Source organism: Dendropsophus ebraccatus, chromosome 3 (genome assembly GCF_027789765.1).
Source record: "Dendropsophus ebraccatus isolate aDenEbr1 chromosome 3, aDenEbr1.pat, whole genome shotgun sequence".
NCBI classification, from domain to species: Eukaryota; Metazoa; Chordata; class Amphibia; order Anura; family Hylidae; genus Dendropsophus; species Dendropsophus ebraccatus.
The window spans coordinates 192,718,100-192,742,267 of NC_091456.1; the positions used below are offsets into that span (position 1 = coordinate 192,718,100).

The 24,168-nt window shown below is 46.4% G+C and overlaps 1 protein-coding gene across 1 annotated transcript in view; it reads right to left on the bottom strand.

The window, feature by feature from the left end:
• LOC138786638 (uncharacterized) overlaps nt 1-24,168 on the bottom strand; it is a 93,343-nt gene that overhangs the window by 39,898 nt on the left and 29,277 nt on the right. The window contains 1 exon segment of the mRNA XM_069963619.1: nt 6,646-9,582. Coding sequence (XP_069819720.1) covers nt 6,646-9,582 — 2,937 coding nt within the window.

Sequence of the window (24,168 nt, forward strand, 5' to 3'; positions counted from 1 at the left end):
GATTAATTCTTTAAGGTGTCTAGTTTCCAAAATGGGGTCACTTATGGGGGTTTCCAGTATACAAGCCTCCTAAATCAACTTAAAAAAAGAACTGGTCCCTAAAAAAATCAGTTTTGGAAATTTCATGAAAATTTGATAATTTGCTGATACATTTCTAAGCCATGTAACACCCTAAAAAAGTGAAATATGTTTACGAAATGAAGCCAGAATAAAGAGGACATATTGATAATGTGACTTACTAACTAATTTTTGTCATGTGCCTTTTTTTTTTTAGAAGCAAAGAATTTCAAAGTTCGTAAAGTGCAAAATTTTCAAATTTTTCATTATATTTTGATGTTTTTCACAAAAAACACACCAGACAGTGACCAAATTTTGCCACTAACATAAAGTACCATATGTTACGAAAAAACAATCTCAGAATCGCTAGCATACGTTAAAGCATCACTGAGCTATAAGCGCATAAAGTGAGACAGGTCAGATTTTGAAAAATGAGCCTGGTCATTAAGGCCCAAACAGGCTTGGTCCCTAAGGGGTTAAGAGCGAAATGGGTCCCTTTAAGAGCAACCTGGGTCCCTATAAGAGCGAAATGGGTCCCTTTAAAAGCGACCTGGGTCCCTTTAAGAGTGAAATCGGTGCCTTTAAGAGCGACCTGGGTCCCTTTAAGAGCGACCTGGGTCCCTTTCAGAGCGACCTGGGTCCCTTTAAGAGCGACATTGATGCGGGACAGGACCCAGGGTTAAAGTTTCTCTTAAAGAGAAGTGACTGGTAAAGGGGTGCTCTAGAAGTCACTGGTAAAGGGGCGCTCTGGAAGTCACTGGTAAAGGGGCGCTCTGGAAGTCACTGGTAAAGGGGCGCTCTGGAAGTCACTGGTAAAGGGGCGCTCTGGGAGTCACTGGTAAAGGGGGGCTCTGGAAGTCACTGGTAAAGGGGCGCTCTGGAAGTCTCTAGTAAAGGGGCGCTCTGGAAGTCACTGGTAAAGGGGGGCTCTGGAAGTCACTGGTAAAGGGACGCTCTGGAAGTCAATGGTAAAGGGGCGCTCTGGAAGTCACTGGTAAAGGGGCGCTCTGGAAGTCACTGGTAAAGGGGCGCTCTGGAAGTCACTGGTAAGGGGGCGCTCTGGAAGTCTCTAGTAAAGGGGCGCTCTGGAAGTCACTGGTAAGGGGGCGCTCTGGAAGTCACTGGTAAGGGGGCGCTCTGGAAGTCTCTAGTAAAGGGGCGCTCTGGAAGTCACTGGTAAAGGGGCGCTCTGGGAGTCACTGGTAAAGGGGCCCTCTGGAAGTCACTAGTAAAGGGGCGCTCTGGGAGTCACTGGTAAAGGGGCGCTCTGAAAGTCACTGGTAAAGGGGCGCTCTGGAAGTCACTGGTAAAGGGGCGCTCTGGAAGTCACTAGTAAAGGGGCGCTCTGGAAGTCACTGGTAAAGGGGCGCTCTGGAAGTCACTGGTAAAGGGGCGCTCTGAAAGTCACTGGTAAAGGGGCGCTCTGGAAGTCACTGGTAAAGGGGCGCTCTGGGAGTCACTGGTAAAGGGGCGCTCTGGGAGTCACTGGTAAAGGGGCGCTCTGGAAGTCACTGGTAAAGGGGCTTTCTGGAAGTCACTAGTAAAGGGGCACTCTGGAAGTCACTGGTAAAGGGGGCGCTCTGGAAGTCACTGGTAGAGGGGCGCTCTGGAAGTCACTAGTAAAGGGGCGCTCTGGAAGTCACTGGTAAAGGGGCGCTCTGGGAGTCACTAGTAAAGGGGCGCTCTGGAAGTCTATAGTAAAGGGGCGCTCTGGGAGTCACTGGTAAAGGGGCGCTCTGGAAGTCACTGGTAAAGGGGCGCTCTGGAAGTCACTGGTAAAGGGGCGCTCTGGAAGTCACTGGTAAAGGGGCGCTCTGAAAGTCACTAGTAAAGGGGCGCTCTGGAAGTCACTGGTAAAGGGGCGCTCTGGAAGTCACTGGTAAAGGGGCGCTCTGAAAGTCACTGGTAAAGGGGCGCTCTGGAAGTCACTGGTAAAGGGGCGCTCTGGGAGTCATTGGTAAAGGGGCGCTCTGGGAGTCACTGGTAAAGGGGCGCTCTGGAAGTCACTGGTAAAGGGGCTTTCTGGAAGTCACTAGTAAAGGGGCACTCTGGAAGTCACTGGTAAAGGGGGCGCTCTGGAAGTCACTGGTAAAGGGGCGCTCTGGAAGTCACTAGTAAAGGGGCGCTCTGGAAGTCACTGGTAAAGGGGCGCTCTGGAAGTCACTGGTAAAGGGGCGCTCTGGAAGTCACTGGTAAAGGGGCGCTCTGGGAGTCACTAGTAAAGGGGCGCTCTGGAAGTCTATAGTAAAGGGGCGCTCTGGGAGTCACTGGTAAAGGGGGCGCTCTGGGAGTCACTGGTAAAGGGGCGCTCTGGGAGTCACTGGTAAAGGGGCGCTCTGGGAGTCACTGGTAAAGGGGCGCTCTGGAAGTCACTGGTAAAGGGGCGCTCTGGAAGTCACTGGTAAAGGGGCGCTATGGAAGTCACTGGTAAAGGGGTGCTCTGGGAGTCAGTTTCTACATCCCTAATTGTATGAATCCTTCCTCTATTTGTCAATCGTCTCCTAAGTGGACAGACGTGAGTGGTTGTGAGGGTCTCGTTGTCCCGTATTGTGTGTTTCCTTATCACTATATTTTGTCTGTTCCTGTTTCTTCCTGTTCTCTGTCATTCTCCAAGGCCTAAGATATACAAAGTAAGTGACCCAGGTAATCCGAATGAACTGGTTTATATATAAGTGTATATATGTATATGTATATACTGCAGTTTTTCAGTTTGTTATTATACTTTGTTGTCCTAAATAAGGTAAAATTATACAGTAAATACTTAAGATAATGTAGAACGGACTCCAACTTGGCGTCCTTGATCGGGAGATTTTGAAGCTTAACCCCTTAAGGACCGGGCCAATTGTCACTTTAGCGTTTTCGTTTTTTCCTACTTGCCTTTTAAGACCCATAACTCTTTCATTTTTTCACATGAGGCTTGTTTTTTTTCAGGAGCAGCTGTACTTTGTAATGACGTCTTTCAATTTGCCATAAAATGAATGACGGAACCCCCAAAATATCATTTATGGGGTAAATTTGGGTTAAAGAATGCGATTCCGTAAATTTTTGGTGGTTTCCATGTTTACATAATGCACTTAACAGTAAAATTGGCATTTTTCCTTTATTCTATAGGTCGGTCTGAACACGGCCATATGCAGGTTTACCAGGTTTTCTTACGTTTTACTATTTTTATTAGCAGTAAAACTTTTTTTTTTTTTGCAAATAGGCGTATTTAAAATGGTCCCATTGTGACTCCCATAGCGCATTTATTTATTCACCAACGGAGTCGCATGTGGCGGCATTTTTTTGCGTCATGATATCTAGTTTTTATTAGTAAAAAATTTTTCTAGATCAAACGTATTGATCACTTTTTATAAAAAATTTTTATACATAAAAGGTCATTTAAAAAAAGCAACCTCTCACTGTTCTATTACCTTCCCAAGGTTCATAACAATCCTCTACAACCTCCAGGCAAACCCATCATTTCCGGAATCAACTCTCTTACCGGTAACCTCTGACAATATGTGGACACTCCTCCTCAAAATCATGTCAGACCAGTCACCTCTTATACTCGGGATACATCACACTTTATTGAAATTATCTATTATTTTTACAATGGACCCATCCTCTTTATATACAGTTACTGATCACCATCTGGGGATTAAACCATTTCACATTCTCTTGAACAAGATTCATCCGTTCCCTCAGTTCAAGCCGAGTTCATTCTAAACTGCATTGGGTTTATTCTCAAACACAACGTCTTCCAGTTTGATGACTGTATTTTTGAGCAGGAATTGGGGACCGCTATGGGGTGTAAATTTACCCCAAGTTTCTGTAACCTGTTTGTGGGCCTGTTTCAGAAGGAATCCAGCTACGTGCATCCTCTTTTCCACAAATGTGTTCTATATCAGAGTTACATCAATGATATTTTCATCATTTGGGACGGGTCCGAAACTGAACTTGGCGATTTTGTTAATGACATCAACGAGAAATCCTGGGGTCCTGAGTTCACTCATAACATCTTTTAAAATAACACTGAGTTTTTGGACATCATTGTCTTTCATTAAGGTGACCCGATTATGAAAAAAACATATTTCAAACCTGTTTGTTTTTTTTTTAACTTTCTTGGTTCACTTTATTTCTGAGATAATACGCATGTAACATTCACAAGATCAGCACCCCCCAACGTGTTTCCAGCGTGAATGCCGCCTTTAATCAGGGCACCTATTGTTACTAAGTCTCCGGGTTAAAATAACAGTAGGATAATTAATTAAGCAGCAGGTAGAAAGCGCTGTACAATACACGATCTGCGCTGAAACATAGGGTGGAACGAGGCTTTACGTACAGACTTCCCAAATGGACACAATGACACATATTTACATCGCTTCCTCTCTTTAGCCTCCCATTTGCAGAATAAGAATTTGCAAAGACAAATGCAATGAAACCGAAAAAAAGGGACCACGTGCCACGTCCGCAAAATATAATAATATATTTAAAGGGGAAGTCCAGCGATTTAAAAAAACTGCCGGCAGGGGCAGGAAGGAACATAACAACCAAGCACCACTCACCTTACCCCATGCCCGTGAAGCGCCGCCCCACCAGCTGCCCAACTCCTGACTCTGGAGAAAATGCCTTACCCAGCTGACTGGCAGCCTGCCGAGCGAGCTGCCAATCAACCGGGCCATGACGTTGGCTGAGAAGATGCTTGAGCCTGGCGGGGGTCACAGAGCGGCGATCTGGTGCTGGACAGGCATGGGGACAGGGGAGTATTGGTGGTCACCATGTCGTTACACCCTCCCCCCCACCCCCATATATTATACCTTCCCGACCCCTGCCCCCATATATTATACCTTCCCGCGCCCCAACTCCATATATTATACCTTCCCGCCCCCTGCCCCCATATATTATACCTTCCCGCCCCTCCCCATATATTATACCTTACCGCCCCCACCCCTATATATTATACCTTCCCGCCCCCCCCCCCCACCCCCATATATTATACCTTCCCGCCCCCCCCCATATTTAAAACCTGTTGACGGAAATAGCTATTTACACTATGAAAGTTCTCACCACAGAAAATGGAAAATCCATCAATAATATTACGTTTGGACAGTTCAGACGTATCCGTCGCGATTCCTCCACCATGAAGGACTTTAGGAAACAAAGCAAAGTTCTCAAAAAAAAAGAGTCATTTCCGAGAATTACCCCATTTCACTCGGGAATAAGAGTCAAAAACAAGGAATCCAATCTGGTAAGAAGAAGGAAGATATGACCAACTAAGGGTTAAATGTCATCGCCACCTTTTCTTCAGACCACAAGTCAATTAAATTCATTGTAAACAAACATTGGGATATACTGAAGCATGACCAAGCATCTGCCATCATACGGCCGCCCTTACTAGTGGTGAGCGGCCATGTTGGGAAATCTTCGTATGTTTGTATGAACGTGACGCTTATTGTTCGTATTCGCCGATCACAAACAATTTGTAATGTGTTTCTAGTACGGGAATCTTCTCGCTGGAGTACCCCTTTAAACTGTACTGTGAGCAGTTCCTGACATGGACAGAGGTGGCGGCAGAGAGCACTGTACCAGACTGGAAAGAATACACCGCTTCTTGCAGGACATACAGCAGCTGATAAGTACCTGAAGACTGGAGATTTTTAGATAGAAGTAAATTACAAATCTATAGAACTTTCTGAAACCGGTTGATTTGAAAGTTTCACTATCGTTTCAGAAAACTTATGACACGACATAGAGACGTCATAGAGATGTGTTCATACCTGTACCGACTGGCAGAAGGAGCGGGGAGAGGACCACGCTGCAGCACGTCCTCTCCCCGCTCTGTCAGTGTGATCAGTCAGGCTCCATAGAGCTCCATTATCATTCCGACTGATCACGTGACAGAGCCGCGAGAGGATTACGCTTAGCGCGGTCTTCTCCCCACTCTATCACCCGATCGGTATAAACACTCGGACCCGGACCGATCAAAACTTCTGACATATCTCTCTGACGTCTCTATGATATGTCAAAAGTTTTCTGAAACAACAACACTTGAAAGAAAAGGATTTTTGTCGGAGTACCCCTTTAACATAAACCGGCATTGAGTTGCTGTAGTAACAGATGTAGCTGGGTGCGGAGAGCTGCTGTATCACTGGTGTCTTCTGGGAGGTATATGCAGTGATCTGTATACTAGGATCAGCTCTGTCCGCACCAATGATTTTGTATCTCTGTATATATATATATATATAAGCCGCCATTGTGCGTCATTCACTTCTGCTCGATAAAGGAGATAATACCTGCTGAACCGTCGTATCATAAAGTCACCTCCTCATCCGTGACCTCCTGGCTGCACTGTGACTACTCGTATACAAGTTTGGAGCTGCGGTATATGATATCTGTATTACCGCCAGATCTCCTATACACATGGGGAATACATAGCTGTGGTATATGATATCTGTATTACCGCCAGATCTCCTATACACATGGGGAATACATAGCTGTGGTATCTGGATTAGATTTGCTCTTTGGATAACAGACGTGTGAGTGATCATTGAGCGCTATGAACTGGCTTCTCCCTGGAGTGAATCTTTTTATGAGTAATAAGATTACATTTCTTAGTAAAACATTTCCCACATTCTGAACATGAAAATGGCTTCTCCCCTGTGTGAATTCTTTGATGGCGATAAACATTTGATTTATTAGAAAAACGTTTTCCACATTCTGAACATGAAAATGGCTTCTCTCCCGTATGAGTTCTTTCATGTAATGTGAGGATTGATTTCAAAGCAAAACATTTTCCACATTCTGAACATGAAAACGGCTTTTCTCCTGTATGAGTTCTTTCATGTTCAAAAAGCTTTGATTTAACAAGGAAACTTTTTCCACATTCCGAACATGAAAATGGCTTCTCTCCCGTATGAGTTCTTTCATGTAATGTGAGCGATGTTTTCAAAGCAAAACATTTTCCACATTCTGAACATGAAAACGGCTTTTCTCCTGTATGAGTTCTTTCATGTTCAAAAAGCTTTGATTTAACAAGGAAACTTTTTCCACATTCTGAACATGAAAATGGCTTTTCTCCTGTATGAGTCCTTTCATGTACGGTGAGTTGGTTTTTTTGAGCAAAACATTTTCCACATTCTGAACATGAAAATGGCTTCTCTCCTGTATGAGTTCTTTCATGTGAAGTGAGCGCTAATTTAAAAGAAAATTTTTTTCCACATTCCAAACATGAAAATGGCTTCTCTCCTGTATGATTTCTTTCGTGTAAAGTGAGCCCTGATTTAAAAGCAAAACATTTCCCACATTCTGAACATGAAAATGGCTTCTCCCCTGTGTGAATTTTTTGATGGCGATAAACATTTGATCTCTTAGAAAAACGTTTTCCACATTCTGAACATGAAAATGGCTTCTCTCCCGTATGAGTTCTTTCATGTAATGTGAGGATTGATTTCAAAGCAAAACATTTTCCACATTCCGAACATGAAAATGGCTTCTCTCCTGTATGAGTTCTTTCATGTAATGTGAGCATTGATTTTAAAGCAAAATATTTTCCACATTCTGAACATGAAAATGGCTTCTCTCCTGTATGAGTTCTTTCATGTACAGTGAGCTTTGCTTTCAAAGCAAAACATTTTCCACATTCTGAACATGAAAATGGCTTTTCTCCTGTATGAGTCCTTTCATGTACGGTGAGTTGTTTTTTTTGAGCAAAACATTTGCCACATTCTGAACATGAAAATAACTTCTCTCCCGTATGAGTTCTTTCATGTATAGTGAGCGCTGATTTAAAAGGAAAACATTTCCCACATTGTAAACATGAAAATGGCTTCTCTCCTGTATGAGTTCTGTGATGTCTAGTGAGCACTGATTTAAAATCAAAACATTTTCCACAGTCTGAACATGAAAATGGCTTCTCTCCGGTATGAGTTCTTTCATGTATAGTGAGCATTGATTTAAAAGCAAAACATTTTCCACATTCTGAACATAAAAATGGCTTCTCTCCTGTATGAGTTCTTTCATGTATATTGAGCGTTGATTTAAAAGTAAAACATTTTCCACATTCCAAACATGAAAATGGCTTCTCTCCTGTATGAGTTCTTTCATGTGAAGTGAGCCTTGATTTAAAAGCAAAACATTTTCCACATTCTGAACATGAAAATGTCTTCTTCCCTGTGTGAATTTTTTGATGTTTTAAAAAATGACCTTTTTGAGTAAAACATTTTCCACATTCCGAACATGAAAATGGCTTCTCTCCTGTATGAGTTCTTTCATGTACAGTGAGCTTTGCTTTCAAAGCAAAACATTCTCCACATTCTGAACATGAAAATGGCTTTTCTCCTGTATGAGTCCTTTCATGTGCGGTGAGATGGTGTTTTTGAGCAAAACATTTGCCACATTCTGAACAAGAAAATGGCTTCTCCCCTGTGTGAATTCTTTCATGTATAGTCAGCTGTGATTTCTTAGTACAATGTTTCCCACACTCGGAGCATGAAAATGGGTTCTTTCTTGTGTGAGTTCTTTCATGTAAAGTGAGCTCTGATTTAACAGCAAAACATTTTCCAGATTCTGAACATGAAAATAACTTCTCTCCCGTATGAGTTCTTTCATGTATAGTGAGCGCTGATTTAAAAGCAAAACATTTTCCACATTCAGAACATGAAAATGGCTTCTTTCCTGTGTGAATTGTTTGATGTTTTAAAAAATTACCTTTTTGAGTAAAACATTTTCCACATTCCGAACATGAAAATGGCTTCTCTCCTGTATGAGTTCTTTCATGTATAGTGAGCCTTGATTTAAAAGCAAAACATTTACCACATTCTGAACATGAAAATGGCTTCTCTCCTGTATGAGTTCTTTCATGAAGTGTGAGCGTTAGTTTCAATGCAAAACATTTGCCACATTCTGAACATGAAAATGGCTTCTCTCCTGTGTGAATTCTTTGATGTCTATTAAGATATGATTTATTAGAAAAACATTTTCCACATTCTGAACATAAAAATGGCTTCTCTCCTGTATGAGTTCTTTCATGAAGTGTGAGCGTTAGTTTCAATGCAAAACATTTCCCACATTCTGAACATGAAAATGGCTTTTCCCCTGTGTGAATTCTTTGATGTGTATAAAGATGTGATTTATTAGAAAAACATTTCCCACATTCTGAACATGAAAATGGCTTCTCCCCTGTGTGAATTCTTTGATGAGTATAAAGAGTTGATTTATCAGAAAAACATTTTCCACATTCTGAACATGAAAATGGCTTCTCCCCTGTGTGAATTCTTTGATGAGTATAAAGAGTTGATTTATTACAAAAACACTTTCCACATTCTGAACATAAAAATGGCTTCTCCCTTGTGTGAACTCTTTTATGTAATTTGAGTGTTGATTTCGATGTAAAACATTTCCCACATTCTGAACATGAAAATGGCTTCTTTCCCGTATGGGTACTTTCATGTATAGTTAGCTGTGATTTTGAAGTAAAACATTTTCCACATTCCGAACATGAAAATGGCTTCTCTCCCGTATGAGTTCTTTCATGTATAGTGAGCGCTGATTTAAAAGGAAAACATTTCCCACATTCTGAACATGAAAATGGCTTCTCCCTTGTGTGAATTCTTTCATGTATAGTGAGCCGTGATTTCTTAGTAAAATATTTCCCACACTCTGAGCATGAAAATGGGTTCTTTTTTGTGTGCGTTTTTTGATGTTGCATGAGTTGTGATTTTAGTATAAAACATCTTTCACATTCTGAACATGAAAATCTCTTCTTATTCTGCTTAATCTCTGATGAATCAGTAGCCAGGACTTGTATAGAAGGATGAGATGGCAGATCTTTGCTGTGAGGGGCTGGGGGTATATCTGGGGTAATAGAAGGTTCTGCATATGTATCCTGTGTGATCTGACCATCTGCTGTAATATCTGGAGATATCTGATGTCCCTCTGATCTCCGGGGACACTCAGCTGCCAAGAAGAAAGATGGGTTATTATTATTTAATAAGATAATGTTAGTAATGTTTGTTGGGCCCAGATCATAGTCTCTGTTATATACCTTCTAGGGGAGGAGTTCTAAACTTTATTGGTTTAAATTAAAATATTCCATTCGTCCTGGGGGGGGGGTACCCCATATGTTATGCTGCCTGGCAGCCAGGGTGAGCCTCGATAGGTGGTGATCCCCCCCCTCTTCTCTCCTCACTATTCCTATGCTGCGGTCGCCCAGTTCCCGCCCACACTGAGTACTGATATCCCCTCTCCCAGGATGCTTTGCAGCAGATGGCTCCTCCCAGGGTAACAGGCCAGAGTATACCCCCAGCCCCAGTGGCGGATTATAATATGGGCGGTTTGGGCGGCCACATTATAATCCGCCACTGCACTGCCACGGCTGATGCGCGGCTGCCGGGGGTGTCCCGTCCTATCCCTGCCAGCGCGCGCATCAGAGAACTCCCCATCTATAAGGGGGGGAAGAGGGGGACCATCTATAAGGGGAGGAAGAGGGGGACCATCTATAAGGGGAGGAAGAGGGGGACCATCTATAAGGGGAGGAAGAGGGGGACCATCTATAAGGGGAGGAAGAGGGGGACCATCTATAAGGGGAGGAAGAGGGGGACCATCTATAAGGGGGGGAAGAGGGGGACCATCTATAAGGGGAGGAAGAGGGGGACCATCTATGAGGGGAGGAAGAGGGGGACCATCTATAAGGGGGGGAAGAGGGGAACCATCTATAAGGGGAGGAAGAGGGGGACCATCTATAAGGGGAGGAAGAGGGGGACCATCTATAAGGGGGGGGAAGAGGGGAACCATCTATAAGGGGAGGAAGAGGGGGGCCATCTATAAGGGGGGGAATAGGGAAGAGGGGGAACATCTATAAGGGGGGAATAGGGAAGAGGGGGGCCATCTATAAGGGGGGGAAGAGGGGTCCAGCTGACATGCTCTGTGCTGCTGTGACCTCCCCTATAAGATCAGCACCCTCCTCTCCTGACATCCTCTGTGCTGCTCGGACCTCTCCTATAGATCAGCACCCTCCTCTGCTGACATCCTCTGTGCTGCTCGGACCTCTCCTATAGATCAGCACACTCCTCTCCTAACATCCTCTGTGCTGCTGTGACCTCCCCTTTAGATTAGCACCCTCCAATATGTTTATTGGGGGCAGTGGAGGTGGGGTGGACAATGCTTACTGGGGGAGCAGCAAGGGACCAAACATTCTGTTTATTGGGGCCAGCAGGGAGGGGAGGCAGGCAGTGTTTATTTGGGACAGCGCGTGTGTGTGTGTGTGTGTGTGGGGGGGGCTCTAGCGGATTATAATGTGGGCGATTTGGGCGGATTGAGCAGGGAGGGGGGCAGGTTGGGTGGACAGCCCGGGGCCCAGGGTACATTTAATCCTCCACTGCCCAGCCCAGACTATATCCGGTGTAACAGGCCAGAGTATATACCCCCAGCCCAGACTATATCCGGTGTAACAGGCCAGAGTATATACCCCCAGCCCAGACTATACCCGGTGTAACAGGCCAGAGTATATACCCCCAGCCCAGACTATACCCGGTGTAACAGAGTATATACCCCCAGCCCAGACTATACCCGGTGTAACAGGCCAGAGTATATACCCCCAGCCCAGACTATACCCAGTGTAACAGAGTATATACCCCCAGCCCAGACTATACCCGGTGTAACAGGCCAGAGTATATACCCCCAGCCCAGACTATACCCGGTGTAACAGAGTATATACCCCCAGCCCAGACTATACCCGGTGTAACAGAGTATATACCCCCAGCCCAGACTATACCCGGTGTAACAGGCCAGAGTATATACCCCCAGCCCAGACTATACCCGGTGTAACAGGCCAGAGTATATACCCCCAGCCCAGACTATACCCGGTGTAACAGAGTATATACCCCCAGCCCAGACTATACCCGGTGTAACAGAGTATATACCCCCAGCCCAGACTATACCCGGTGTAACAGGCCAGAGTATATACCTCCAGCCCAGACTATACCCGGTGTAACAGGCCAGAGTATATACCCCCAGCCCAGACTATACCCGGTGTAACAGGCCAGAGTATATACCCCCAGCCCAGACTATACCCGGTGTAACAGAGTATATACCCCCAGCCCAGACTATACCCGGTGTAACAGGCCAGAGTATATACCCCCAGCCCAGATTATACCCGGTGTAACAGAGTATATACCCCCAGCCCAGACTATACCTGGTGTAACAGGCCAGAGTATATACCCCCAGCCCAGACTATACCCGGGGTTAAAATGGCCTAGGCTAGATTATACCCCGGAGTATATTTCGGCCTAGGCCAATTCATACCCCCATGAAATCAGCAGCAGTGAGTGATAGACACAAGAATTACTTAAAGGGGTATTCCCCCAAAATTATTTTTGCATTAATACGTTGCCCACCCGTAGCTTTCCATCTTTCCAATATAAATTTATTATGGATTCTGCACAGTTTTGCTGTTATCTAGGTGCCCCCACCCCCACCGTTTGCATAGAATCATCAGCTCTCAGTCCACTCCAACACGCTCCCTGCTCCTGGCCCCGACCCTCCGAGACGGCATCACGTGTCCTCAGTCTCTTCAATGGGCCGGGTTAGCGATTCTAACCCAGTCCACTGAAGAGAGGGAGGGCACTGACACAGTGACAGCTGCTGCTGCTGATCACTGTCTACCTCTCTGGAAGCACCCCCCCCCCCCCCCCCCCCCCCCCACCTGAACTTCTGCGGGGCCGCCCGCGGCACCCGACACCCCCCCCCCCCCCCCCCGCACCTGAACTGATGAGCGGACGCCTGCAGCACCCGCCCCCAACCCCGCCCCTGAACTGTTGAGCGGACGCCCGCGGCAACAGACACCTCCTCCCCCCCCGCACCTGAACTGATGAGCAGTGGCCGCCCGCAGCACCCGACACCCACCCCCCGCGGCACCTGACATCCCCCAAATCTGAAATGACCAGTGGCCACTGCCCGCGGCACCCAACATCCATACGCCCCTCCCCCACCAACTGGAAACTGGAACTGACCTGATGAGCATATCACTCATTCAGCTCTACTATGCTGTTCATTCAGCTCTACTATGCTGCTCACTAAACTTTGCTATGCCGCTCACTCAACTCTGCTATGCCGCTCGCTCAACTCTGCTATATCGCTTGCTCAACTCTGCTATGTTGCTCATTCAACTCTGCTATGCCGCTCATTTAACTGCGTATGCGGCTCATTCAACTCTGCTATATCGCTCACTCAACTCTGCTATATCGCTCATTAAACTCTGCTATATCGCTCACTCAACTCTGCTATGTCGCTCATTCAACTCTGCTATGTCGCTCATTCAACTCTGCTATGCCGCTCATTCAACTCTGCTATATCCCTTATTCAACTCTGCTATATCGCTCACTGAACTCTGCTATGTCGCTCATTCAACTCTGCTATATCGCTCATTCAACTCTGCTATATCGCTCATTCAACTCTGCTATATCGCTCATTCAACTCTGCTATATCGCTCATTCAACTCTGCTATATCGCTCATTCAACTCTGCTATATCGCTCATTCAACTCAGCTATATCGCTCATTCAACTCAGCTATATCGCTCATTCAACTCTGCTATATCGCTCCTTCAACTCTGCTATATCTCACACTCAACTCTGCTATGCTGCTCATTCAACTCTGATATATCTACTGCATATTAGCTCTGCTACATCATGTACCAGTTAGACATAAGCATTGCATGATGGGAAATGTAGTTTTCTGGCCGGCGCCATGTTGGATATAGATCGGCTTTTTAAAAAACTTGTAACTGTGAAGCGGAAGCAGCTAGAAAGACGGGAGACGGCTCAACGGGAGACAAGGAGTAATGCCAGCTAGGTTTGGGAGCATTTTATTTTTTTAGCTCTTGGGGGGAATACCCCATACCCCAATTCACCATGTTAGGCCCCATTCACACGTCCGTGTCAGTTTTTACTGTCAGGAAATCCTGATCAGGAGGCATCAAATGTCATCAGGAAAGTATCAGGATTTCCTGACAGTAATCTGTTTTTTCTTTCAGGAAACCATCAGGAAACCATCAGGAAAAGCCTTCAGAATTTCCTGATGAGAAGGAAAAAATAGGATATGATGTAGTTGTAGTTCTACAACTGGATGGTCACAGCTTGCAGAACTACAACTCCCATCATGGCCGACTGACAGGTCATGATGGGAGTTGTACTTCTGCAGTCTGTGGCCACCCAGGTTGCAGGTCATGATGGGAGTTGTAATTCTGCAACCTGGATGGCCACAAGCTGCAGAAGTACAACTCCCATCATGACCTGTCAGTCGGACATGATGGGAGTTGTAGTTCTGCAACCTGGATGGCCACAGGCAATTCCTTAAGGTCATGATGGGAGTTTTAGTTCTGGGGGGGAGGGATCTCACCTGTCCGGGCCTGATTTGGAGATCGGCGGGGGGTCGGGGGGGTCGTCGCTGACGGTCCCGGAGGTGGTCGTCGCTGAGGCCCTAGGCCAGGGCCGTTTCTAGCACTGTGCAGGCGGGGCCACTGCACGGGGCGCTGACAGCTAGGGGGCGCCCTCCCTCACCACACAGCATCAGTGATGTTCTGCACAGGCAGCAGGCTCGGACATTGGAGCCAGGGCCGTCTTAACAGTATTATGGGCCCCTGGGCAGAGGTGAGAATTGCCCCCCCCAACCGCCACCATCAAATCCCCCACATCTTTGCATATAGTGCCCCCCATAGTAGCCAATCCCCCCCATATAGTGCCCCCCATAGTAGCCAATCCCCCCATATAGTGCCCCCCATAGTAGCCAGTGCCCCCCATAGTAGCCAGTGCCCCCCATAGTAGCCAGTGCCCCCATAGTAGCCAGTGCCCCCCATAGTAGCCAGTGCCCCCCATAGTAGCCAGTGCCCCCCATAGTAGCCACTGCCCCCATAGTGGCATAGGACCTCTGCCTGGTGATTTAACCCTTCCTAGACTGCACCCAGCTACAAAAAGTTACTGCACTATATTTGTGTGTAAAGAGTGCAAAGGTATGTGTGATGTCCTATGTAATGTATAGTGCGCTGTGTGTGTGATGTCCTATGTAATGTATAGTGCGCTGTGTGTGATATCCTATGTAATGTATAGTGCGCTGTGTGTGTGATGTCCTATGTAATGTATAGTGCGCTGTGTGTGTGATATCCTATGTAATGTATAGTGTGCTGTGTGTGATATCCTATGTAATGTATAGTGTGCTGTGTGTGTGATGTCCTATGTAATGTATAGTGCGCTGTGTGTGTGATGTCCTATGTAATGTATAGTGCGCTGTGTGTGTGATATCCTATGTAATGTATAGTGCGCTGTGTGTGTGTGATGTCCTATGTAATGTATAGTGTGCTGTGTGTGTGTGATATCCTATGTAATGTATAGTGTGCTGTGTGTGTGTGATATCCTATGTAATGTATAGTGTGCTGTGTGTGTGATATCCTATGTAATGTATAGTGTGCTGTGTGTGTGATATCCTATGTAATGTATAGTGTGCTGTGTGTGATATCCTATGTAATGTATAGTGTGCTGTGTGTGATATCCTATGTAATGTATAGTGCGCTGTGTGTGTGATATCCTATGTAATGTATAGTGTGCTGTGTGTGATATCCTATGTAATGTATAGTGTGCTGTGTGTGATATCCTATGTAATGTATAGTGTGCTGTGTGTGATATCCTATGTAATGTATAGTGTGCTGTGTGTGATATCCTATGTTATGTATAGTGTGCTGTGTGTGATATCCTATGTAATGTATAGTGTGCTGTGTGTGATATCCTATGTTATGTATAGTGTGCTGTGTGTGTGATATCCTATGTAATGTATAGTGTGCTGTGTGTGATATCCTATGTTATGTATAGTGTGCTGTTTGTGTTCTATGTATGTGTGATGTCCATACTGTGTAGTATACAAGTATAGTGTGTGTTGATTTGTCTGTATATACACTAGAGATGAGACAATTTAGGGTAGCTTCACACGTACCGGATTCGCAGCAGATCTCACGCTGCCAGTTTGGAAGTGTGATTTGCAATGGGGTTACATACCCACAACTGGCAGCATGAAATCCGTTGCGAATCCGGTAAGTGTGAAGCTACCCTTACAGTAAGGGCCCTTTTACACAGAAAGATTATCTGACAGATTATCTGCCAAAGATTTGAAGCCAAAGCCTGAAATGGACTATAAACAGAAATCAAGTCATAAAGGAAAGCCTGAGATTTTTCCTCTTTTCAAATCCATTCCTGGTTTTGGCTTCAAATCTTTGGCAGATAATCTGTCAGATAATCTTTCTGTGTAAAAGGGCCCTAAGGTCCAGAACCAGACCCGCATGGTGCAGCTGTTGATAACGCAGCCTGGAAAAGAAAAAAAGATACAGCTACACCATCCGATTCTGGTTCAGGTTCAAACTTACCATAGGTTTATAAGGGCACATCCACACATACCGCATTTGCAGTAAATTTCACGCTGGGAGTATCACAGTGAAATCTGCTGCTATACTGATTTCTATTCCAGTCTATGGCGCTCCATTCTTCCATTCTTCCATTCCTGAGGCGGATTTTCATTCCTCTGGAAGAATGTATAGTGCCATAGACTTGTAAAAGATAAAGCAAATCATTAACTAAGGGCCCTATTCCACCGTTCAGATCGTTAGATTATCGTTAAATCGTTCGAATCTGAACGATAATCGTTCGGTTGAAATGCAGTTAACGATTAACGACCGAACGAGAAATCGATGATCGTTTTATAAGACCTGGACCTATTTTTATCGTTGCTCGTTCGCAAAACGTTCGCAAATCGTTCGCATTGAATAAGACATCGTTCGGTCGTTCGCAATAGATACGAACGCAATTGCGAATAAATAGCGAAGAAAAAACGATCGCAATTACGATCATAAGTAACGATTATCGTTCCATGGAAATGGGTGAACGTTTTCAGGTCTTTCGCAATAGCGGTCGTTTGAGATCGTTAATCGTTAGCGATTATGCGAACGATAATCGTTCGGTGGAATAGTACCCTTAGACTTTCCAGGTAATGCTACTAGCGGTGCCCAGAAGATGCCAAAATGCTTCCTTACCCTGTGTTCTATGTCTTCTGTAGAACATTTAGGTGCTGAAACGGTCTAATATTTTGGCGCATGAAACAAGCAGAGAGCTGGGAACTAGTCACCTGGGCTGTGACTAGTCATGGCTCTCTGCCTGTCCGTGAGCTCTGCAGGATGACTGACAGGAAAATAGGTCGGTTAGAAGCCTCTTTTCCTGTCAGTCATATCAGAACGCATCCTTTTTTTTTTACCGTACACAAAAATTCAGTCTACTGCGTTTTTGTGTATGTTAAAAAAACAGAAGTCAATGGAGAAACAGAACAGAACGAATGCACACGAGCATCCATTTTTCCATCCATTTTTATCCGTTTTTTGGAAAAACATTGCAAAAAAGTAGTGTGAACCCAGCCTTAGTAAATTCAGAGGGGCCTGCTCCGGAATCAATGCGACTCCAACTACAACAGCTGCAAACACTACTACTCCCAGCATGTACTGACAGTCCACAGCCCTCAGAATATACTGGAAGTTGAAGTACAAATGAACAGACACCTCAAGGTGTTGTCATCTCACAAGCTATAACTTCCAGCATACCCTGAGAGCTTCATAAGTGTAAGGCATTCTGAGAGTTGTAGTTGTTATTCAATGAAGCTGTGGTGTCTGTTCTCACTGGTTCCTTCTGTAGGTATCCCCCAGCATAAGCCCTCCCAGGAGTCCAGGACACATGTTCCATATAGGGGCGCTCTGCAGTGTGTGTCCCACCCAGACCTCGCACCTCACTCAGCAGTGATTGATAGCGCCCCCCCCCCCCCCCCAGTAAAAGGAGGTGGGGGGGACGCTTTTATCAGAGTCGCCCTGTTGCCAAAATGGCCTAGAAACTGCCCTGCCCTAGGCGCTGCTCCGGTCCGGGGATGGGGCTGGCAAGGAGTCTGATGCGGTAAGCCCCAGGGGGATTTGGGAGCTATGGCGGCAGCAAGGCGGCAGGTCAGGGTGCCGCTCGCAGTGCAGTGCAGAGTGCTGGCTGCGGGCGGCCTGCTGGTGGTGAGGTTCTGGAGGGAGGTTTGAGAGCGGGCGGCGTGCAGTACAGTGCAGAGGTACGAGAAGGGGTGTGGGCTTGGGGGATCGGTGCGGCGGGCTGCCCTGAGGTCCGGGTGCCTCAGCGGAGGGGTGGCTCTTAATCATCCGGAATCACGGGCACTTTCCTGATGTACATCAGGTAAAGTGCCCGCGATTCCGGCGCTCCCATAGACGTCTATGGGGGCGTCCGGGCCGGAATTCCGGACAAAAATAGGACATGTCCTATTTTTTCCGGATCATTTTTCCTGAACGGACACCCTTCCAGAAAAATCCCTGCAGTGTCCCAGAACGCGCAAGGACTACTACTCCTATTATGGCCATTTCTATTGCTGTGTCAATGCCTGTTCTGGTAAGTGTTTGCACTGCAACTGCTGCTGGTTTTCCCCTAGTATTCTCTGGTAATGTGCATTATCATGTGTATTCTCATGTATTCCTGTGTATTATTGCATTGTACAGTGGTATGCAAGGCTGTTGATCACGTGACCGTGCCAGTGCCCTGTAACCATGGTTCCTCCAATGGGCGACTAGCTCTGGCCAGGAGCAACCATGTGACCTCCCACTTCCTCCTAACAAGTGAGTCTTCCCCCTGCTTCCAAGCAAGGAGGGTGTGTGTCGTCCCTCTCCTACCTCAGGGGAGTTGGACTTCTTCTTTGCAGCTCCCACTTCACCACTAGAAGTGTGGATCGAGTGCTCTGCTGTATTCAAGTCTTCGGCTGTATCTGCCTGCTCAAGTGTCCGGAGTCTTCTCTCTCATCTGGGTGTCATTCCGTTATCTCTCCTCATCGCTACAAGGATTCACAGCAAGTATTACTCTCAGCTAATCCACCCAGCAACGCTATTTCTCTCATACTCCTACTCCCATCATCCGGCACGTATTCTCACAGCCTATGCAGCACCACTCCTGCTTTATTTGTCAAAGCCTGCTATATACCCGGTTGCATCCGGACAGAACTGTTGCTACTAGTTACCTCATCTACAATAAAACCGCTGTTACTGAACCCTGGCATTGGTGTCCACTAACTGGTGCCCTGACTAAGTGCAGCGAAGAATCGCATGCCCATCATCACCCGCAGATTCCACAGACCGGCCCTACAGCTGTGCTGCCCTCAGGCCTATACCGTGACAAGTATAACCCCTGCAGCTGTCCCAGTCATTGCCCGCTCATAACACCAGCACTGCGGAAGTGGCCCCCAGGGGCCAGGGCATCGCATGTCCGTGACTAATTGAAGTCTATGGGTCCGGAAATCCGGATGGTTTTTCCGGACGTGTGAAGGAGGCTTTATTGGGGATTCGGCTTTGTCTGCTGAGTCAGGTGAGAAGCTGCTGATGGAAATCTTAAAAATCTAAACACATTGGGGAGATTTATCAATCATGGTGTAAAGTGAGACTGGCTCGGTTGCCCCTAGCAACCAATCAGATTCCACCTTTCATTCTTCACAGACTCTTTGGAAAATGAAAGGTGGAATCTGATTGGTTGCTAGGGGCAACTGAGCCAGCTTCACTTTACACCATCTTTGATAAATCTCCTCCATAGGCGACATTTATCATTGTGTTTTGGATATAAGGAGATTTTTTTGTACTTAATAATAAGGAGATTTTGTGCACTTCATAAATATCTCTGCGAGACTTTTTAATGGTTTTGCGCTAGTTTACATCAGTTTCCAATGCCTGAACCTTTCTTCAATGTTTGCAAAGGGGGGAGGGGTTCTATTAACTTGTTTTCATTAGATTTATAATGTTCAAATTTTCGTTTCTTGCGCAAAATCCTCCCCTAGTGTAAGTTTGAAGCCAAGCTGCTTTAGGCTGGGTTCACACTGTCTTTTTGCAGTCGTTTTTTTTTTTTTATTAGCAAAATGGATAAAAAAGAAGCGTTTGTGTGCCTCCGTTTTGATCAATTTTTCCATTAACTTCCATAGTAAAAAACTGATAAAAATGCATTTTTTTTTAGCGTACACAAAAAAACGTGGTTTTAATCCGTTTTTCAGTCCTTTTTTTGTTTGCAAAAGAGGATGGAAAAAAAAACGGACTGTAAAAAATGCATCGTGAACCCGGCCTTATGCTGAGTTTACATAGAGCGATAATTCGCCCGATCGTACGATTAACGATTTCGAAGTAACAATTTTTTTTATAACGATCAGCGTTTAGATGGTACGATATATCGTACAGAAAATTCGATGTGCGAATGTTTTGGGATCGTTTTGCGATCGTTCTCGCACATAGGTAAAATCAGTGAACGACTGTTTACACGGAACGAACTGCGAATTTTTTGCGAACGACGAACAACGATTTATGAACCTGTTAAAAGATCAAAATGAACGATTTTTCGATCTTCGTTCGATCGTTCGCCGCGTTTACACGTACGATTATCGTACGAATTCGATCGTTATTCTGCAAATTCGCACGATAATCTCTCCGCATAAACCCAGTATTAGGCCTTATGGTACTTTTACACGGAGCGATAATTCGCCCGATCGCGCGATTAACGATTTTGAATGAACTATTTTTTTTTAGAACGATCGGCGTTTAGATGGAACGATACATCGTACCGAATATTCACATTGCGATCGCTTTGCGATCATTTTGCGAACGCTTAAGGCCCTATTACACGGGTCGTTTTAGAGGAGCAAACGAGCGCTATTAGCGCTCGTTTGCTCCTCGTTCCCCGCTCGCTGCCGCCGCCATTCAACGCGGCGGCAGCGAGCGGGTGAGTGCGGGAGGGGCGTCGGGGAGCTGCGGGGGAGCTGCTCGGAGGATAGCTGATCGTCCGGGCAGCCCATAGGATATAGCAGCGTCTGCTGCCGACGCTGCTATTCAACGGAGCGACGGCAGCAGATCGCTGCTATATCAGTCGCTTGTTTTTCAACATGTTTAAAAACACGCGACTGCAACGATCAGCCGACATGAACGATGTCGGCTGATCGTTGCACTCTATTCCACGGGACGAATATCGTTCGTAGCGGCCGATATCGGCCGAATACGAAGGATATTGCTCCTCTAAACGACCCGTGGAATAGGGGCATTAGCCTATCTCACACATAGGGGAAATCATAAAAAGACTGTTTACACTGTACGATCTGCAAATTTTTTGCGAACGATCAACGATGATTTGAGAACATGTTGAAAGATCAAAATGAACGATTTTTTGCTCATCATTTGATTGTTCGCTGTGTTTACACATACGATTATCGTTTGAATTCGACCGTTATCGCGCAAATTCGTACGATCAATCATTCCGTGTAAAAGGACCATTAGGGCCCGATTCCACCCGACAATTATCGTTCAGATTATCGTTAAATCGTTCGAATCTAAACGATAATCGTTCGGTTGAAATGCAGTTAACAATTAACGACCGAACGAGAAATCGTTGATCGCTATTTTTATCATTGCTCATTCGCAAAACGTTCGCAAATCGTTCGCATTGAAAAAGAAATCGTTCAGTCGTTCGCAATAGATACGAACGCAATAGCGAATAAATAGCGAAGAAAAAACGATCGCAATTACGATCATAACTAATAATGCCCCTATTCCACGGGTCGTTTAAAGGAGCAATATCGTTCGTATTCGGCCGATATCGGCCGCTACGAACGATATTCTTCCCGTGGAATAGAGTGCAACGATCAGCCGACATCGTTCTTGTCGGCTGATCGTTGCAGTCGCTTGTTTTTCAACATGTTGAAAAACAAGCGACTGATATAGCAGCGATCTGCTGCCATCGCTCCGTTGATTAGGAGCATCGGCAGCAGACGCTGCTATATCCTATGGGCTGCCCGGACGATCAGCGATCCCCCGGGCAGCCCCCCCGCAGCTCCCCGCCGCCCCTCCCGCACTCACCCGCTCGCTGCCATCGGGTTGAATAGCGGCGGCAGCGAGCGGGGAACGAGGAGCAAACGAGCCCTAATAGCGCTCGTTTGCTCCTCTAAAACGACCCGTGTAATAGGGCCTTAACGATTATCGTTCCATGGAAATGAGTGAACGTTTTCAGGTCTTTCGCAATATCGGTCGTTTGAGATCGTTAATCGTTAACGATTATGCAAACGATAATCGTCCGGTGGAATAGGGCCCTTATTCACATGTTCAGTAATTCTTCTGGACCGCAAAATCTCCCACTATTTTTACTCTGTGGTCCGTATAAATTCATCCGTATTTGCATCCGTATTGCATCTGTTTCCGTAAAATTTGAATAGTACTAGTTTCATACCTCCCAACTGTCCTGGATTCCGCGGGACAGTCCCGTTTCTGGGGTGCTGTCCCGCGGTCCCGGAACGGCACCCAGTGTCCCGCATTATATGTGGCCCCACCGAAAAAAAAACAGTAAACCAGTAACACACCTGTCCGCTGTCCGCCGGTCCCAGCACTCCCGTCATTCTTTGGGGCAGGCAGTGGGTATACAGACACTGACTGTACCGGAAGTGACCTGCAGCCTCTGTCATGAATTACTTCCGGCACAGTCAGTGTCTGTATACCCCGCTGCCCGCCCCGGAGGATGACGGGAGTGCGCGCTCTGCCGGGAGAGGAGCTGCTGGGACCGGTGGACAGGTGAGTTACTGGTTTATTGTTTTTTTCGGTGGGGCCACACAAATGGGGGATTGGCTACTATGTGGGGCGCTATATGGGGGATTGGATAATATGTGGGGCACTATATGGGGGGCATTGGCTACTATGTGGGGCATATATAGGGGCATTGGCTACTATGTGGGGTACTATATGGGGGATTGGATAATATGTGGGGGACACAGAGACAAGGCAGGAGGACACCAGGGGAGCGAGGAGAGGTAAGTATTATCTTTATTATTTTACTTCTTTAAAGCAAAGCCTGCACGGACATCACTAACGATGTCTGTTCTGCCCCGCCCACACGACTGATCCATCTAATAGGCTCTGTAAGCGATCGCAGATCTAGCAGAGAGACAGGGAGAGTCGGCCATCTAATACGGCCTTAAAAGCGGCTTTTTATTCATCTCTAATCTCAGATAAGTGTCCACTGAACTTATCAAGTGCCGCACGTGTGTATATAGTGATGTGTATTACCCAGGGCCGTTTCTAGAGGAGGGCAGGCCAGGCGACCGCACAGGGGCGCCGACAGCTAGGGGGCGCTGGTGGCACCCCCCAGACTCCACTTAGCTGCGCGCACCCCCGGCCGGCCGCCTGCTAGCTAGCTCGCCCCATCACCTGCCCCTCTGCCCCATCACCTGGCAATACTGCCCTCCGCCCCGGACCTCCCGTAGCTCCGCCCCCGGACCGCCTGGACCTGCACTGCAGACATCTTCTCCCTCCAGCAGCGCAATGACGTCATTTTACTGCGTTTGCTGGAGAGAGATGTGTGCAGGGGCGGCATCGGCCTGCTCCTCGCAGGCTAGAGAAGAAGAGGAGAGAGGGACTCCTATGCCAGAATAAGGTGAGTATAATGTTTTTTTTGTGTGTGTGTGTGTTTGGCAATGCAGGAGGAGCAGAGGGGATTATTACTATTGGGGGGGGGCAATGGGGACAGCACAGGGGGGATTACAGGGGGTGGTAATCCAGCTTTTTCAGCATCCTGTATGTCAGCAAAATGGAGGTCACCCAGCTTTCCCAGCATCCTGTATGTCAGTATAATGGAGGTCACACAGCTTTTCCAGCATCCTGCATGTCAGTATAATGGAAGTCACACAGCTTTCCCAGCATCCTATATGTCAGTGTGTAATGGAGGTCACCCAGCTTTCCCAGTATCCTGTATGTCAGTGTGTAATGGAGGTCACCCAGCTTTCACAGCATCCTGTATGTCAGTGTAATGGAGGTCACACAGCTTTCCCAGCATACTGTATGTCAGTGTAATGGAGGTCACTCAGCTCTCCCAGTATCCTGTATGTCAGTGTGATGGAGGTCACACAGCTCTCCCAGCATACTGTATGTCAGTGTAATGGAGGTCACACATCTTTCCCAGTATCCTGTATGTCAGTGTGATGGAGGTCACACAGCTTTCCCAGCATCCAGTATGTAAGTGTAGTGGAGGTCACCCAGCTTTCCCAGCAACCTGTATGTCAGT